The sequence below is a fragment of the Artemia sp. Qi Xiang Cuo genome, chromosome 4 (assembly GCF_049724085.1).
Source record: "Artemia sp. Qi Xiang Cuo chromosome 4, ASM4972408v1, whole genome shotgun sequence".
Classification (NCBI taxonomy): domain Eukaryota; kingdom Metazoa; phylum Arthropoda; class Branchiopoda; order Anostraca; family Artemiidae; genus Artemia; species Artemia sp. Qi Xiang Cuo.
This window is the reverse complement of record NC_142797.1, coordinates 30,265,315-30,285,067: the sequence shown is the minus strand read 5'-3', so window position 1 is coordinate 30,285,067 and position 19,753 is coordinate 30,265,315. Positions and strand designations below refer to the sequence as shown.

General features: G+C 35.0%; 1 protein-coding gene across 2 annotated transcripts in view; it reads left to right on the top strand.

Annotated features, from left to right (window-relative positions):
* Positions 1-19,753, top strand: part of smash (smallish) — an 89,002-nt gene that overhangs the window by 6,420 nt on the left and 62,829 nt on the right. Inside the window, exons 2-5 of one of the 2 annotated variants that reach the window (XM_089088223.1) lie at positions 3,321-3,651; positions 7,179-7,346; positions 12,232-12,468; positions 16,610-17,086. In XM_089088223.1, coding sequence (XP_088944349.1) covers positions 3,321-3,651; positions 7,179-7,346; positions 12,232-12,468; positions 16,610-17,086 — 1,213 coding nt within the window. Of the gene's footprint in view, positions 1-3,317; positions 3,652-7,178; positions 7,347-12,231; positions 12,469-16,609; positions 17,087-19,753 lie in introns of both variants that reach the window. The other variant, XM_089088222.1, reaches the window with a different exon arrangement.

Below are 19,753 nucleotides of genomic sequence, written 5' to 3'. Positions count from 1 at the left end.
TTTTGACAGGACATGGTCTACAACCTGAGAAGACGTGAAGTAAACATCAATAGACTCGTCCTGCTTGAAAACAAGTTAAAAATTGAACTTGGCAATCAGAAAAACAGCTTTTCTAATGTGTACTAGTCGATCTTTATAAAAGTGTTGTCCCTTGATTTTATGTATTGCAACAGACTAAAGCCTATGATCCTTAGCACAACTATTTTCGGGGACACTTGAAGGGAGAGGTTGCACTATCACAGTAGCTCGTCTATCAGCATGTTTCATCTTTTTGCCAGGCGTCTCACCTCTTTCATTAGAGGTAGTTGTGGCTAATGCCTGAATTTCTGACAGGTGGCTAACTGTTTTAGACCGCGTATTTGGGGGGGGTTCTAGAAAGAGTTTTAAAAGTAGGTTGGAAGGGCGACTGGCCAAGGGTTTCAGTGGGAGTATCCTTCTCGGGTGGTAGCCGTGGGGGCTGCTTTTTTCTCGACATTTATTCTGAAGAGACACTACAGATTCACGAACTGTTAATCAGTCTTAATTCAAAGTTACTTGACCAATAGTAAATATTCAGTTATGGAACTAGATTATTCACTATGATAAATAATAACTCACTTTGTGTGAAGTGAACAATCCCTTTTCGGCTGGACAATTGGACACACAATACAAGAAAGCTCTAGAGAAGGAGGTGAACAGCATGCAGCGGGCATCCATACTTGGCGATCGGTCTGATGCAAGACTTGTAAAGTCGGATGGTCGAACTGAGCGGTAGAAGGTTTTTGCAGCTATATTCCCTCTTAATGTCCGTTAATAGCCTCGGTTAAGAGCAGCTTTTTTTTAGAATTTGAATACAGCTTTTAGCTTAAAAAAGACGACATTAAATACCTACTTCGCTCATCCCATAATAATATTTACCTTCGGTTACTGTAGACTGGTTTTAGCTTCGCACTAGGTTGTAGCTATTTCTGCAACCGCGGGTATAGTAGCCGAGTTGCTTGAAATTGAAATTGAAAAGCCGAGTTGTCAGCACGCGAAAGGAGGGCCCTCCTGCTGTTTCGTTTGAGCTGACGATATAAATAATTCAGATGTTGGCGGTGTTAGACAGTATTTCACATATTGAAATTTCGTATGTTATAATGACAATTTGCAAAGTCTAATAGACAAAGAAGCAAGTAAAAAAAAAAAATGAAAAAAAAATGTCATGATCTACTGTTTTTTTGAGTGACAAAGTTTAGGAAGGAAATGATTGAAAGCACCAAATTTACAAGCAGCTTCTAATAAACCCAAATTCTCGCAATAAAAAAAAAAAAAAAAAAAAAAAAAAAAAAAATGAAACATTGTGATTTACTCGTTATTTGGATAACGAAGTATTGGGAGGAAAATCACTTAAAACGCCCAATTTAGGAAATCCCTTATTTGGCAACCGTGTTGTTCGTGCTCTGGATATTTTTATTCCGGATAAGTAGGATATTAACGGTGTTATAAAGTATCGCCCCAATGTTAAAAATATATCACTAACATCTACATTCTTCTGGTTCTTATAGATGACGTCTGAATAATTCCGTATAAATACAGAGATTACCTATTGTCGTAGCTACACACAGTTCCGTTAGGACGAATTGAGTTTGTGTTTATGTGTCATTACAGACCCAGACGAAAAATGAAAGAAAATAGGAATGCAAAGGTCTAAAGTATGTTAAATAAATAACCTACGGATAGAAAATAAAAGAAGGGAAGCGACAGTATAACTAAGTAGGTTTAAAAAAGCTGGATAAAGAGGGTGATAGCATTTCCAAGGAGGAAATGCAATAGAATTTCCAAGGAGGGTGATAGCAACGGGTAGACGTTTTTTTTTTTTTTACAGCTTTTATTTAAAGAGCGCTTTGGAAAAACCTGTAGAATATGAACAGCGATCGGGCAAGGAGTATGAGGAATAATAGTCAAACAGTTGTGGTAACGAATTGTAAGTAAGGAGCGACCAGGCTCAATAGTAACCGAAACTCTAAAAAATAATTTTGATGCCAGTAGATACATAAAAAGAACCGGATCTTTATGCTGCTTTCAAATATATAAGTTTCATCAATTTTAGTCGTACCCATCAAAAGTTACGAGCCTGAAAAAATGTGCCTTATTCTTGGAAATAGGGGGGACACCCCCTAAAAGGGATACAATCTTAATGAAAATCACACCGTCAGATTCAGCGTATCAGGAAACCCTACTGTAGAAGTTTCAAGCTCCTATCTGCAAAAATGTGGATTTTTGTTTTTGCCAGAAGAAAGATCACGGATGCGTGTTTATTTATTTTTTTTTCCAGGGGCGATCGTATCGATCCAGTTGTCCTAGAATATCGTGAGAGGGCTCAATCGAACGGAAATTAAAAGTTCTAGTGCCCTTTTTAAGTGACCGAAAAAACTGGAGGGCACCTAGGCCCCCTCCAACGCTCATTTTTTCCGAAGTCACCTGGTCAAAATTTGAGATAGCCATTTTGTTCAGCATAGTCGAAAATCTAATAAATATGTCTTTGAGGATGATTTCATCCCCCGGAGTTCCCAGAGGAAGGGTTGCAAGTTGTGAACTTTGCCAATTGTTTACGTATAGTGTTTGTTATTGGGAATTATACAGACGTTTTTAGGGGGAATTATTTCTAGTGGGGGGTCGGAGGAGGGGTTTACGTGGGAGGATTTTTCCATGGAGGATGTTTTATGGGGGAAGGGACATTTTTATGAAGGGGGCCCCGGATTTCCCAGCATTATTTAAAATACGATCCGAAATTAAATAATAAAAAACAAGTTTATTCAACTGAAAGTAAGAATCAGCATTAAAACTTAAAACGAACAGAAATTATTACGTATATGTGGGGGTTCATCCCCTAGTCAATACCTCGCTCTCTATGCTAAAAATTTTTTTTAACACTTTCAAAAGTGCTATCTATTCTAATTAAACGGCTTTTGTGATTCAGAGGTTTGTTATTCGAACAAAATTCGAACTTAGCATAAAGAGCAAGGTATTGACTAGGGTGCGAACCCCCTAATATACGTAATAATTTCTGTTTGTTTTAAGTTTTATTGCTGTTCCTTACTTTCAGTTGAAAACCTTGTTTTTTTTATTTATTTAATACAAACAGAAATCAATTCTGTTCGAGATTTCCTGCATATGAGCTACTCTGAATTTAAAAAAAATACTTTCGTCGCCATTGTTTTATTGCCAAAGACCTCTCATTGGCCATTAGTTTTACATTTCGTAGACAAAGTTCGATTCACTATTAGTGGAGTATGTCAATATTAATTGAACATATTCAACATTAGTTTAGCCTAATCTTCAAGTTAATTTTCTAGCAGGTCGACTGGACGGAAACCTAGTTTTGGATTTTACCCAGATGATGATGACGGTGGGACTTTGGATTTTGGAGAAAGCAATGACGATCCTTTTCAGCAATCTGATGAGCCGGTGATAGTAGCAAAAATTGAGAAAGTGACAAGCCAATCACAAATCGAATATAGTTATGGAAAAAGTGTAAAAAGTGTAAAAATTAGCTCTGAAACGGTTCTTTCTAATGATTTGGAAATTAGTGATGTTAATCAAAATCTGGCGGATAATAGTACCTCAAAGACAGAACAGTCCAACTTGGATAAAGATGACTCGTCCAGCTCTGTTAAGAAGGAGAACCCAGTAATTTTCTTTTACTTTATTTAGTTACTAAGCTAGTATCAAACGTCAATCAGATCGAGAAAAATTATTCCCCGTCGCTAAAAACCTTTTGAAATTAAGTAAATGGGGGCAGGTTATTTTTACACTAGGAACAAGTGCCAAAGATTAAAAACATCTTCATTTTGAAATTAATTAAGAAAAATAATAATTATGTTTTGCATAAAAAGTCCGCCCTAAAAAATGATAAAATTTCCTTCACAATTTTCTGTAACTTCCATGTAGAAGTTGATCATACAGTTTGTCTTTTTTGCGTTTTAGTTGAAATGGACTGTAGTCCACAGTCCATGGACTGTCACTATGACAGTAAAAGCGTCCAAATGACAATCCAGAAGTCCATATCATATATCCTATGCCTGCGTGCATGCCTGCGGATCGTAAGATTAGCATATATATTGCCCTGGACTTCTAGTTTTGTAAGATGTTTAACTGTATAAATAAATAAGCTTTTCTGAAGTTTTACTTTTTTGAAAAATCTTGTTTTTTTTTGTTTTTTTTTTGAGTAGCGAAGACGAATTAGCGGAGTTCTTTGCCGAAATATGTGCTTAATTTTTTTTTTCACTGCTAAACAAGTTTATAAATCTGAAAAGAATCCTGGAATTTCGTACAATAAAAAAGAATGAAAAAAAAATGGAAAAAACAAAAAAATAAAAGACAAGAACAAAGGAAAACAGTTTTTTACCTGTGTAAAAGGAAAACGAAGAGTGGCAAAGATCTTTACTAATTCGTCTTCAGTGCTAAAAAAAAACATTGGAAATAACCTTTACGAAATCACAGAAGCAAAGCATACCATATATTAAATACGTAATCTAACCTAACCTGGGTACCTTTTCCCCCCTAAACCCCAAAAAACAACAGTTTAAATATAGATCCTGGAGTTTGAAACCCTTTGGTTATATCCCACTAGGCAGTGTAAACCTGTTTTTCATCACGCGTCTCGGTCTATTTCGTGACTGGTTTCCTTGTAACTGCCCATATAATGCCGAAGTAACCTATTTTATTAGAAAGGGAAAAATTAACCTATTTATTTTTTCCAGCACGTACAACAATATAGAGAACAGTTGAGAAGCTTTGCAGCAAAATTTTGATTCCATAAGCAGTCCTGAATTCCTGATTTAAAGATTTTTGTTTTAGTATTGCTCTGAAAGGAAATAAGATATTTTCACAGCCCTACAGGAGTCACCTCCTTTTTTTCTGCTAATTCCTCAATTAGAATTTCGCTCATAAATACACAAGCAGTCATTTTTGGTTCGTACGGCATTGGTACCATGAAAATAACAACGAATGGACTGAGTTGTCTTAAATACTGGTCCTATTTCTCATATGTTGTCCTCCTGTAGACCAAGGCAATTGACTCTTGAGTATTTGCCTCTTAAATGTAGGTAATTTAAAGCTCTCTGGGACTGAATGAGCCTGATTAAAACCTGAAATTTCTTGTTGCTAATACTATTGTATACTTTTGGATTCCAATCAATTTTTGCATATAGTATGTGTTTCAGGAAGTAGATATTGCTAAAAAATGAAAAGGGATAGTCATATTAGTTGTAGCTACAGTAGTCTATTTCTATCCCGTTTTTTATGAAGCTTTATTTGGGAAACAAAAAAGTCTCATCGTTTGATTTTATCCAATTGGTGAGACAGGATTAGCAGTATGAATGCTTGACTATTTTGCAATCCACAGGACAGATCTTTCTTCTTTTCCTCACAATCATTAGCAATTGCATAATTTATGCCAAAAGTTTTCCCATTTTATCGTAAAAAGTATTGCAAGACTAATTTTTAATGAAAAAACTTTCGTTTCCCTCAGTTTCTATTCCCGGAATTTGTCTTTAAAGTTAAAATTCATAAAAGGAGTAGTATAAAATCTTTTGAAATTGAACTGCTCAGGTCTTCTAAATCAGGTCTTCTGGACCTAGGCGTTCTAGGTCTTTTAGGTCTCGCTGCCTGTTCCTTATAGGTATAGTCTAAATTAAATTAATAGCACAAGCTAAATCTTCAGCTGCCAAAAACAGTGGTAGTGGAACTCCTTCAGAAATGGTTGTTTGAGTTTTGTGGAATTTGATGGAACTAAAATTAAAGAAGAACCCAAACAATTTATTTAATTAGAGTATTTAATGGTATTTAATTAAGTATTTAATTAGAGTATTTAAGGTATGTTAATTGTCTCCCAATCCCTTTTTGTATGAATCACTCTTTAGTTTATTATACAATTAAGGAAATAATTGCCAAAAAAAATGGCCAATTGCTCATATTTCAAATATCCAAGTCGGTTTCGAGAATTTGCCCTTGATCAGGAAAAAGGAGTAATAAATGGTAAATTACCATTGATACTGGCGTGGAAAATAAGAATTTCATAACATGCCTTGGCTTGTTTTTTTTTTATCATTTGACAAATTGATAAGTGATAAATCCAGGAAACCGAAGAGATATTATATTTTCTGAATTAATGTTACTAAGACTATTCCTAAATTCGATATATTTAAGCGTTGTCATCATAAAATAATTATAAAAGCAATTAAGACCACACACATTTTACAGAACAACAATGGCGTCAATGCACGAAAATTCATGTGGTTAGAGGGGGGTGGGAGGTAAGATGTATTTTCGTAGACTGGGGGTATAGTTGACATTTGTTTTAATTTTTCCAGTGAAAATACCGAAAAGGCCTTTTTCGATAAAAATACCCCCCAAAAATGGCATTTTAAAATCCAGGAGGAAGGTTAAAAGCTAGAGGGTACACCCCTCCCCCCTTGATGCCACTGCTGTACTATTTTGATAAAAATATTTTTCATAGTAGGCTTGTTCCCCGGTTCTCTAATTTTCAATATTTATGACTAAAATAGTTACTTTTCATAGTTAAGCTCTCCCTCCAAATCAAAACCCGGGTGCTATCCAAGTGGACCAGTGTAAGTTCGATGAAGTCCTCAAAGTCTGAAAAAGTTTGTCCTATTGTCATTTTTATTCTTAAATCATTGTGTTTTGCCCTCTTACGTCCTTCTTCTTTTATATTTATTTTGTCCTTTGTATTCACTATTCTTTAAATTTGTTTCATTAATTTCATTTCATTAAAACGCAAGAACAAAATAAAATTAATTAGTATAAATTACTAAGAATATTAGAATAAAATTGATTAATTTCATTGAATTAAGAGAGTAAGGACAATAACAAAATAAATGAAGAATACCTCATTTGACGGCTTTACACCTTTCCTCAATCAGGTTTGGCATAACACTTGTCCCTAATTTGATAATTAGGGACATTATTTATTGATAGGGGATAATTAGGGGTATTATCTGGTTAGGGTTCTTTCTTTTAAAATCTGTCGTTCTTTGTTCTTTTATTTCTCTATCTTACTCTTTTGTTTATTGTAATTATTTTCTTTTTAATTAACTAAGTCAATAAAAAACACAAAGGATAAAGATTGTGACTTTTATATTCAAATACCTTGCCTGAATTTTCATGATCGTTATAAGTTTGTTTTCTCCACCAAGGTTGAACAAAACGGATCACATGAGGGTTATCCTCGAAGCGAGGATGAAGGAAAGATGAAATTGAACGACTGCCCCAGTGACCCTGTTAGGAGAGAATCTAATGTTCAGAGTCGCTACCTTTCACAACTAGAAAACAATTCCAAAGAAAAAAGTCCAGTAATGTCTAAGGTATGTCTCCCCATCCTCTGTTTCTCACTCTTTCTCTCTCTCTTTCTCTTTATCACGCACTTACTCTTGTTTCTTTATGAGAGTCTTATTCTCGTTTCCTTTTGTTTTCTGTTCAATGCATGCACTACCATTTCTGCATGCAGTTTAATCGACAAATCGATTAAGTTTTATCGATTATCGATATATCGATATATAAATCGATTTATTGATTAAATCGATAAATCTATATATTTCAGAATAACAAATTTTATTATACTTTACACTAAAAAGGAGTCGGCTTCCTTACAATGAGTTGTTTCTCAATCCTATAAAATAGCATTAGAGTATGGCCGTGATGCTATTTAAGATTAATTATGAAAAAAGATTTTAAAAAATCAATTAAGAACCAAATTAATACCTGAAACGAGCAGAAATAGTCAAGTGATAATTCAAGTATAAAAATAATTAGTTCAGAACAAAGAAAAAAAATAATCAAGTCAAAATTAAACTAAACAGAAATTATCACAGATGAAAGAAGGGCTGTTACCCTCCTCCCCCCCCCCCCAAAAAAAAAATAGAGGCTTTAGAGCGTTTTCTTGCCCTATTCGGCCCAGCACATTTTTTTTTAAATTAGGGTCAACTAAGCCCAGGGACTTACTTACGGTTTAAGTTTCAATTTGCTCACCAAAAAGCGTTTGTTGTTCCCTTCTTGGGACCTATTTTCAGACAAAACTTCATTTAGTTTTTTTGGGGAATTAGGGTCCCCTCGTCCTAAAAGATTTCAGATTTTCTGTTTAAAGCCAATCAGAAAAAATATGTCTGACCATTTGTATGGATTGCATACCCCTAATGTAATTTATTTGTATATTAGGGTTCACTTGGGACAGGAACTTACAGGTGTAAGGTTCAACTGTTTGGAAAAAGAAATTTTCCAAACATTTTGAGCTGATTATAAAAAAAAACTTTTGGGTCCCTTTTTTGGGGGGAAGGGGGGGCTTGTGAATTTTAAGTCTTCTTGACCCAAAAACTTAAGGGTTTGCGTTTTGAGCTGATTAGAAAAAAAAGTTGTTCGCTATCGGGTCCCTATTTTATTTCATTTTTTGGCGGGTGGGGGGGGGGGGGCATTTTTCCAAACTAAATATATTATAGATTAGGCTCCTCTGACCCCTAACATTATTTTCCTTCCAAAACAAATGTCTGGTCTCCTTAGCTCCGGCATTGGGTTTTTAAAATTTTAAGCCATTTTGAACCATTGATGAGATCCATATTTAAGGCTGTATGTCCTAATTTAAAAAAAAAAAAAGATTTTTGGCCCTTTTGGGACCCATTTTAGGGGAAAGGCAAATTTTCTGTTCAATTTTTATTGTTTATTGTGGTCTTGGACTGCACTAGGGACTGCACGATATAAGTTTTTAAGACAGTCGTGAAAAGGCTTGCTCTTTTTTTTTGGGGGGGGGGCGGGTTGTACATGCCCCCAAACTAAAATTGATTTTGTGCATTAGGTCTGTTAAGTTTAAGTTTCCAGCTTTTACTTGTGCCATTTGGAGGGCCCTGTTTCCAGACGAAGAAATTTTTTTCTTCTTGATTATCACCGAGGCCCACTTAGCTCAGGAATTAAAGGATATAACTTTCGAGCCGATTGGATAAATAGAAAACGCAAAAATATAAATACGACAAAACCGGTCTGTGGCCAGTAAATAAAAACGAAGAAAAACAAAAACGAATATTTCGCCCGTATCTAACAAGGCATCTTCAGCGTAGAGAAAAAATAACTAAAACTAAAAAATATATATAAAAATAAAATAGACTCACCTAAAAATAATACAATTACTGAACATTTACAATTTGAAGTTTGGTTTCACGAAGGCAGCTTCAAATTGTAAATGTTCAGTAATTGTATACTATGTTTTTAGGTGAGTCTATTTTAGCTTTGTGTTTATTTTTTAGTTTTAATTTATTTATTTCTCTGCGCTAAAGACGCCTTGTTAGCTACGGGCGAAATATTCGTTTTTGTTTTTCTTCGTTTTCATTTACTGGCCATAGACCCTTTTGTCGTATTTATATTTTTTGTGTTTCTGTCATGGCTGGCCAGTTCGGCTTTAGATCTTTTGTTGGAAAAATAGTCTTTTGAGTCCCATATTTTGGGGCCAGTGCCCCTAAACAAGTTATTTTTTGTGCACTAGGCGGATCTTGGCCAAGAATTTAGAGCTGTAAGTTTCATGCTGATCATAGACAAGCACCTTTTTGGCCCTTTTTTTCAACAAAATGTTTTTCCTCTTGGCGTTCCCGAAAACTTCCAGTCAATAGGACACCAAGATACACCGCTTTTTACCCTGTAAAACCTATATTTAAACAATTGGCTATTTACACAATTTATAGCCCCTGCCCCAGGAGCTGTGGGGGTTGTGTCATCCCGGAGGTAAATTTACTGGACCTTGCATCAATTATGGTAAAATAATGGCTATTTCAAAATTTGATTTGAAGTCAAAGGGGACCGTGGGAGTGTTGGTTGGAAGGGGGGTGTAAAAGGGCACGGGAGGTGGTCTGATTGCCTCCCAATCACTGTAGACCCTTAAATAGGGCGCTAGAACTTTCATTGAATGAGAACCCTCCAAAGTTTCTACATCTACCTTTCTATACAAAATGGTTGAAAAAAAAGAAATAATACATGGCAGGCACGTTGCTCTTTGTTTAGGTAACGTTAGAGCGTGGCGCTAGAGTTTAGGCAATACTAATGGAACAGCATTCAATACAACTGAAATGCTGTTTAAATAAGTTCTTGAAAGAAATGTTTCCGGCTGCTAATAAAGGGGTGTAACTCGGATTTTGTTTTTCTCTGTCATTCACAGCCTTTAGAGGATGAGGCAAAACTTGGAAGCTTGTCGTTTCTCTAAAAGCAGAAATTAAAAGAGTTTTTTTCTCAAGTTATTAAACCAACATTAAATACAGATGAAATAATGTTTAGTATTTAATAAATTCTTCTTAGAAATATTTCAGGCTTCTAACTGACTTATCCGTGTAGTCTTGATTTTTTTTTTTCTCTATCCTTTCCAGTTTCAAGAGTAACGGGAAAACTTAAGTTTGTCAAAACCTTCAAAGGCTAATAAAATTTTGTTTCTCGTGAAAATATACCAGCATTAAAACACTGGTCTTATTTGAATTAAGTAAACCCTTGAATAGAAAATTCTGTCTATTTAGTCCTCAAATAAGTCCATCAACAAGGATTGTAACAAGGATGTCACAAGGATTTTTAATTATTGTCTTCTGTTGGTATTTTGTGTAATTCAAAAGGCAGTATGATGCACAAATAAATTTTTTAAAAGAGCGCGGGCAACTGAAAAGGATATTCTGAGGTTTTTGAAAATAACCCCAGTAAGTAAACCCTTGAATAGAAATTTCTGTCTATTTAATCCTCAAATAAGTCCATCATTGTCACAAAAATTTATTTCCTATATCCTCTTTTGCCTCAGGAGGAACTGGCAAAACTGCCAAGCTTGTCGAAACCTTAAATTGGATTTAATTGTATTTAATTTTTTAACAAAATGAGTTACAATAAAACAAACATAACGGATAATAGGCTCTAGACTAGATGCTTAAGCTTGTTCGAGGAGTCCATGACTGCACAAGAATAAATTATCTAGGTTTACACACCTCATTCCAACATTTGAAATTAATAATAATTATTGTAACACTAGCAATAATAATAGAATTAACATTAATGATAATAAAGGAGAACAAAAAAAAGGTTATAAAACGTTCATAAAATAATAAGGGAAATGTAAGAAAAAAAAAGTGAAGACAGAAAAAAAGTGAAAAACAGCGATGCCCGTTAACGAAACGTGACAAAGAATCTTATCTTATTAAACTAACAATTATTATATATATGTATATTTATTTATTTACTTGTAATTTTTTTAAACGGACAATCTCTTTTTTTTGTCAGGAAATTAGTATGTCACCATTTTCTAATGTAAAAAAAACCTTAATTTAGGGCCTTAACTTTGGAGAAAAAAAAAATTCATACGAATGAGGTAATAAACTTTTGGAATAGTTATAATAATTTTTTTCTGAAAATTAGTGTCGGTGCTAAATATTTTCAAAGGAACTTTACAGTATAATTTGATCGTCGATACCACTGTATATAAATAACATAACAGTAAGATCAAAGCTTATTGATTTTTGGCACTACATCCTCGGTGCATACAAACAGCTTATCCCATTTGCTCTATCATTGGCGGGTCAGTGTAAATTTGTCAGTCACTGAATAATGGTGCTCTCATTTGATCTAGCATCAGCGGTCCAATTACCCTGGCACACGTATTTTGATACAAACTTTCTCAAAATGCCTTTGAAACCAACTCGAGACTTTTCAACCTACTTGTAATTCCTAAAAAATCTAATAATAACATTGCACTACTAATTACCGATTTTCATGTAAGTATTGGAATTAATTAATTTATAAGTAGATTCTTTAATATTTAGTGTTACAACGTTGAAGCCAAGTTTCGCGTTCAAGAGAAATCTAACTTGTCTACCCGTGAAAAAATCGACTGTCGCTTATTTTTATAGTTGTTTGAATGTTCTCTGGAGCACTTGCATCTCGGTCCGGGTTTTCATAATGGTTGAGATAGGGAATGAGCATACTGTCTTATATTTATATACAGTGATCGATATTATAGAATAATTTGCCGGTGCAAATATTCAAAAAAAGGTTTGCCAAGTAAAATACAATGAAATTAAAGTTGTTTAAAGAACGAGATTAAAAAACTGTCTTTCTTTTCATCAAGCCAAACTCGGTGCCCTGGTACTATAATTTATTGCAACTTCAGTACTTACCTCACAAGAACTTTCTAATTTAGGGCTTTTAATAAAGTTTCTCTATCCTTTGATTTTTTGTTCTTTACAGCCTCAGGATGAAACGGCAGCTAACGTAAAAATGAGACGGTCTTTGTTTGAGCGTCAGTCTAGTGGTGACTCCCAAGGGAGTGTGAGCCATGAAGTCAAAAGAAAATCTGGTGAAATATCCGATGGTCTAAAAAGCAAGCTTCAGGCTTTAAGTGCAGCTGAAAGCTCCATTCTGAATGAAGAAGTCAAATTTTTAAGCCAAAGAAGAAAATCTTTAGAAATGTCAGAGTCGTTGAAGGTAGTAACTCTTTTTCAATTTATAATTAATTAAAGTTGGAAATAATCCACTATAACCGATTGGTTGCAAATTATGCCAAGAAATTTTACCATAAATTAATGAAACTACGCATCTATGTTTTGGGAATTTGAAAACCATTATAATAGGTCGCACATAATGCTTTTTTCTTTAACCTTGAGTAGATTTTTAATTAAGGCCATTAGGTACCTTAAAGAATCGTCCTATCTTGTCCATAATGAACTTTTTTAGTTTGTATGGCCAATTTATTTAGAATTGAGTGGGTAGTTCTGGCATAACATTTAGGTTTTGTATAAGAGACCCGAATAAACGACAGAAAGCCGTCACCTACTTTCCCAGAAATCTTAGAAAAACCAACTTATCCTTAGGAAAACCAACAAATCTTAGAACTTATCCTGTTTTGTACCAGAGGTATTCCGATTTCATGAAATTTATATTATTAGAAACTGTGAGTTTTGTTTTTTCTAGTAAACGGAGGAGAATTTTCTTTTTAAAGTTCAGGAAAGAGCAGTCCCTAAAAATGTTGTAGCATGCCTGCTAGGAAAGCGTTGAAAATTAGCCCAAAGGAAATATCATTTGAACAATTTACAGTCTTCGGAGTTCCCTTTGGTACTATCTGCTTTGATTAAAAATCTTGCCGACACAGGGTTGTTATTATTTATGTTGTAGGTACATTGAATGTGCAGTGCTTTGCTTAACAATTAGTAAAATATTATATTTTTTTATTATTTTAAAATAGGCTTCAGTTAGTCTTTTGAACTGTTGACTCATTTAAAATCCCTTATCAATTTTTACTAAATTTTAAGGAACGATCATTTGACTAATTTGGCAGCTTTGGGAGTTCACTGTGGTGCTAACCGCTTTGATTAAAGTGGAAAATACCCCCCCCCCCTAGAAAATACCCCCCGTGGAAAATAAGGCTTTCCAAATTTGAGAATTTTATTTGAGATTTATGTTTTTAATTTCCGTAGGGGGAAGGAGTTTTGGTACTTGTGTATTATGTGCCACTAACTCAAGTTTACGCTGTGTAAAACTCGAGAACAAACCGGTTTATTCGTTAGTTTTTTTCAGCTTAGCGCGAAACAAGACAAAGAAAAAAGACAGAATATATGGGAAATATATAATTTAGGCTATATATTTAAACATAAGGGGGGGGGAGGAGGGGGTAAAGTATGTGGATAGTTTGAAGTCAGAAAAATTACAGAAGAATAGCGAGGTATCTGGAAATTTTGTTAACTAACTAACTAAAAAAAAAAAAAAATCCCAAATGTTTCATTTAAATTTCATTTTTCCAAGTGTTAAGTGTGTTTTATTTTTCGATGACCGTATTTCCAAGTATTAAGTACTATTATTAGGTTAATTTAGTGTTTCATTTAAGTGTTTTATGATGATCGCTGATCAAAGTTTATGTCATTTTACATAAACCTTTCATTTATGTTATTTTACTGTGTTCATGGCCGTATATTTGGCTTTAAAATACACTTATCTATCTACTTATCTAATGTGCAAAATTGTACCAAACACATTATGGATGCAGACCCGCTATACTTCCCCCCCCCCCTTAATGTGCAAATCTATAGCCCAAATTTATTTATGAAGTAACGAAGAAACTATCGAAAAAACGGTTTGTTCTCGAGTTTTAGACAGCGTAAACTTGAATGAGTGGTGCATAATACACTAGTACCAAATTCCTTCCCCCTGCAGAAATTAAAAAAATAAATCTCAAATAAAATTCTCAAATTTGGAAAGCCTTATTTTCCAAGGGGGGGGGGTATTTCCTGGGTGGTATTTCCCGTGGGGGAGCATTTTCAGCCAGGGGTATTTTCCCTGGGGGGAGGGGGGGGTTCCGGGGGTAATCGTCAGGGGGGTAAACGCCTAGGACCGATTATTCAGTATTCTTGTTTGGCCTTGAAAACCCCATTTTTGATTGTGTTCTTTTTTTACTATAAATTTTTTACTATTTACTATATTTTTTTTTGCTATTTTAAACTAGGCTCTGGTTAGTTTTTTGTACTGTTGTCACATTTAAGATGAATTATTAATTTTACTAAATTTGAAGGAAATATCATTTGAGTAATTTGACAGCTTTGGGAGTTCCCTCTGGTGATTGGAAAATTCTCTAATCGACCATTTGTCTTTGAGACGGTCAAATGATTTGTATGGTGTTGAATTTTCTTAATATAATCTAAAGCTTGAATTGATATAATCAAAGCTAGGATATCCTCAGACACTTGGAATAAAAGCTGTTCTATTTTTTTTCTTTTTGGAACTTTCTTGACGTCTTTTCTTCTTCATCTTTTTGTAACAATCGTAAATATTTTCGAAATGGAATATGGCCTTTACACTAAGCGATTGGATTAATCACTTCAATATTTTTGAAGGGCAAAGAAAAGTAAAAAAGAACCATTCCTTTCGGTCTTAGTACTTAAAATGCGTTAGCAACGTCATCCCTAACGCCCTCTCTGAATTTACGAAGGCATCTATTGATAAGGTAATGTAAAATGTTGAGTAATTTTTTTCAAATTACTTATCAAATTCCCTGACGTTATTAGTAGTGACTTCTTAAGCTACATTGCACATCTTGTACATTGTACTTCTTAATGCAATTATTGTGTGATCAAGTTATTACGAAGAATATCAACAAACTTTTTATTTAAACTTTAATTAACAAACTATTAATCAAACTTTTTCTTTTTAGCTAGTAAGTAGCCACCTTTCTTCATTTCCTCACCGTGGAAAACATGTATAATATTTTGTTTTAACTTGGTTATGGATATGTTACCGTGAATGTCCGAAATCTGGTTTATGTCGACATCATTGTATAAAGATAATTAGCAGTAAGTTCACCGCAGATGATTTCTGGCTCTTCATTCTCAGTGCGAACAAACAGCTACTCCAACATTCTCTTTCATTAGCGCGTACAAACAGCTCCTCTCATTTGATATGCCATCAGCGGTCCAATTACCCTGGAACACGTATTTTGGCAGAAACTTTCTCAATATGCCTTTGAAACCAACTCGAGACGTCGAAACCTACTTGTAATTCCTAAAAACATCTAATAATAACATTGCACTTCTAATTACCGATTTTCATATATGTATTGGAATAAATTAATTTAAAATTAGATTCTTTAAAATTTGGTGTTCCAACGTTGAAGCCAATTTTCGCGTTCAAGAGGAATCTGACTTGTCTACCCGTGAAAAGATCTAATGTCGCTTATGTTTTTACGTTCTCCGGAGCACTCGCACCTCGGTCCGGGTTTTTATAATGGGTGAGATTGGGGACGATCATACTGTGTAATATTTATATACTGTGGTTGACATTCACCGGTGAATGTCCGAAATTCCCTTTTCTCTGCTTGGATTCAAATAGCTTTGCGAGTCAGCTTTTTCAGTCTTATATAAGCTATGATGGTAAAATTTGGTTATAACTATCAGAAATAGGTTAAAAACCTAAGCTAACCAAACCTTATAAAACCTAGCCTATCACAATCAAACCTTGCATTAAACTGAAAAAGTTGACTGGCAACGCTGACTAAATCCAAGGAGAAAAACAGATATTTCGTACATTCACCGGTGAATATCGACATTCACCAATTTGCGGACATTCACGGTAACATATACGTTTAAGAAAATGTAAAAATAATATCCATATCTATGTTAAAGGCTATCAGCAGTTTAAGTGCAACCATTATAAAACTAAATCAGCGTCAAGATCAACTCTTAATTTTATTTTTAATTCTTATAAAAAAATGGTCGCTTAATCGACCAGCTAGATCTTAGCTGGTTCTATTTATTTCTGTACCCCAAAAAACTTATGGGTATAAAATGAACAACTGCAAAAATAGTAATCATATCTGTGTTAACAACGGCTATTAAGAGTTAGTTCAGTTGCAACTATTAGTTGCAGCAAGGACGGAAATTCTTACTTTTGCTCCAATCAGCGATTTAAGGTAATTATAAAACTAAGTCAGGGTCTAGACCAACCCTTAATTTTATTTTTGATCCTAATAAAAAAAGTGAGCCGTTGCGGGAGTAACGAAATTGAATTCTCGGGGAATTAAATTTCATGAGGTTAAGGTTTAAATATTGATTGTGTATATCTTTTTTTGTTTTCTTTATAGAACAAATTGCAAGCACTTGCCAATGAAGAAAGTATACCTCAGACGCGTATAACTCCCGACAAAGATGAAACATTCCAAAGAAAACTCAAAGCCTTTCAAACACAAGAGAAGAACCATGATTCCAAGAAATCTGAATTGAAACTATCTGACGGTTTAGATATGTCATATTCAGTCAAATCTAAGCTGGCAGCATTCCAACAAAAGTGTGAACCCGAAAAAAATGTTAAACGGCCTCCTCCAGGTCGCCTTGCCTCAGAATTGATCCGACCTAAATCTGCCGAAAAAGAGTGCAGTGATACCCGACCAGTTACAAATATGACAGATATGAAAACCGTGGTTTCACATAAGCAAATGAGTGGCTCTAAATTGGTCAATTCTAAAGAAGGGGAAGTCTTGAAAGATGTTTTGGTAAGCAAAACACAAGACAGTAGCATGTCATCGTCTAGGGCTGAAAGGAACGAGGACGTGGTGAACCAGGTAAGATGTTTGGCTTTCCTGTTGAAAACTTACGGTTCATTTTATTTTATCTCTTCTTTGTTTTAGTTCTGCTCAATTTGATCAGCAGATTAAATTGACTAAACCAGCCTGAATATATATTCTGCATTTTGCGTCAGGGTGTCACCCCTCTTTTTGGTGTAAGTAAATGCGTTTTGTGGCCCGGTGGTAGCACGGTGCTAGGCGACTTTCCCCCGGAACATTCTCCCTAGAAATCTCCCCCGCAAGAAACACCCACTGCGAAAAATGTCCCCCAGTAAGTTCCAGGGGGGGGGTTGAACCGGTTGTTTGGTTCTACACCACACATTTCGGAATATAGCTAGAATATTTAAACATCCTTTTTGTTCTTAATGTTTTTATTGGGTCTAATTTCCGCTTGGCTACTCGATTTACATATTGGGTAAATTTTCGAGGGGGTGGAATTGTTCATTAGGAATCTACTACAGAAGGGGGGGGGGAGGGGAGATTTAAAGGAACACGACGAAACTCTGGTATCGCAATGGATTGATGCTCTGTTTGGCAATATGGGGCCTGGGGTTTGATTCCAGCTGCCGCAAGATTGGCAACAGGCTTGCTATTTTTTTCTGAAAAAAAGAAAAAACTGAGAGGTTGATTCGTTCCCTTATGCGGAATCAATGGCCCTGGAGGATCTTTATATTTATCCTATATATGCGTCATGGCGATTTCTCAGGCTCGTTGAAATATTATAGCTTAGCTGTTGAAAAATTATGACCTTCTACCCGAGACTTTTTATCTACAATATTTTTAAGAGATTTCACAGATTTAATATAAAAGTTTATTTTGTGTGTGATCAGAGGTAAGTAGCTCGATGCCGATAAGAATTGAAAATTAGAAATTTTTTCCCCATATGAGCATCATGAAACGGAGTAGATATGTTTCTCTGAAGTTTGCGAAATTTCTATTAGTTTTCCAAACCAAAAAATAGTATAATTTTCCTTAGTCTACTAGATGATGTAGCAAAGACACCAACGGAAAGTGTCTTAGCTGAAATTTCTATTAGTTTTTCAAACCAAAAAATAATATAAATTTCCTTAGTCTACTAGATAGTGGAACAAAGACACCAACGGAAATGATCTTAGCTGAAATTTCTATTAGCTTTCCAAACCAAAAATAGTATAATTTTCCTTAGTCTAGTAGATCAGTAGACACCAACCGAAATTATCTTAGCTCCAAAATCAAGCCGCTTCGGGATCTTGTAATGTCATATTGTCGTATGTGCAACATGGAATTATCTCTTAGATAATATGAAACCGTGATGCTGTTTCTTTTCTATCCTTCTTAGTAAATCATTATGGAAAAGTGGACCTCAAAGTTCTAAATTCGGGTTTTTGTCATAGAGTTGTTTTTGATCGTGGTTGTGTTTTCTTAAATTGTGTATGTATAAAGTTTTGGCTTAGAACGAGACTGAAAAACATTACCGTCGACACTACCGTAAGAGGTAGTCGGATCTCAACATACTTGATATTCATTAATAGTCGAAATCCTAGTGAAGTCTCTTGTATAAGGAGGAATTTTTTTTTATATCAATCAACCTTTATGGCAAAGAAGAGTAAGTGTAGTTTTTACGTTTTAGTAGTCTATCCTCAATCCGATCTCTATTGGGGGAGGGACAGGGGGTCCACAAATTTGGGCGTCCAAATTTTACGGAAGATGAGTGTGTGTTCAAGTTGTGTCTTTTTGGTATCCTGTTCCAATCCTACCTTCATGGGGAAGGGAGTCTAAATCTAAGTTTTCAGTATATCCACAAGAAGGATTTGTTTGAACTTAACCATATTTAATAGGGAATAAGAGCTGTGGTCCACATTGAGCCTCTTAAGAATTCGGACGAAATCTAACCTTTATATAGGATATGAGGGAGGGAGGGGCGGGTGTTTGGGGATGTAGAGTGAGGACATCCTAAAGCTCTCGTCATCAGGACATACACCGAAAAAGATTTTTGTGTCTAAACAAGGCTCTGCTGGTAAAACCAACCATTTCTAATCATTAGATCCATGCGATGAGGATCCAAGTGAGAGGTGAAATAAGAAAATTGAGAATGAACTTCCCTTGTCGTGCCTTATGGACCTTTAGACCTGTTTCTACCTCGGAATGGGAATAGGGCTCGTCAGCTCTTGCTATTTGGACATCTACTAGAGATGTTTTTTTGTTTTTTGGCCAAACTTGATTAGAGGCAATTGCTAACATCCTGGTTGTGCATTTTGGGGGTCAAGAACTAATCTTACCTCCTGGGAGGAGGAGGTGGCCCAAATTCTAGTTACAAGAATGCCTACCGAAGTGATAGTCTCATCTCGACCGAACCTACTCAGAAGTAACAATTATTGTCGTAGTAGTACCTTTTCGAAGCCTGTGGCCGAATTGACCTGAGCTGAGGAGGAGTAAGGGAGGGCTTACACTGTTATTACCAATAATTTCACCAAAAGGTTGTCATTGTATGTTGAACTGCCAAAGAAAAGCTGGTCTGATTTTGTTTGGATATTTTTCTTACAGATACTTGAGCAAGTCTAGAAATTAAAGCAAATTTTGACTGTCCTCGACCTTTGGTGTCTTTTTCCTTCGAATCCTTGGTGCGATTTTTCATATTATTTTTCTCATAACTTCCAACGAGAAGGATTTTGTCCTTTAAGGGTT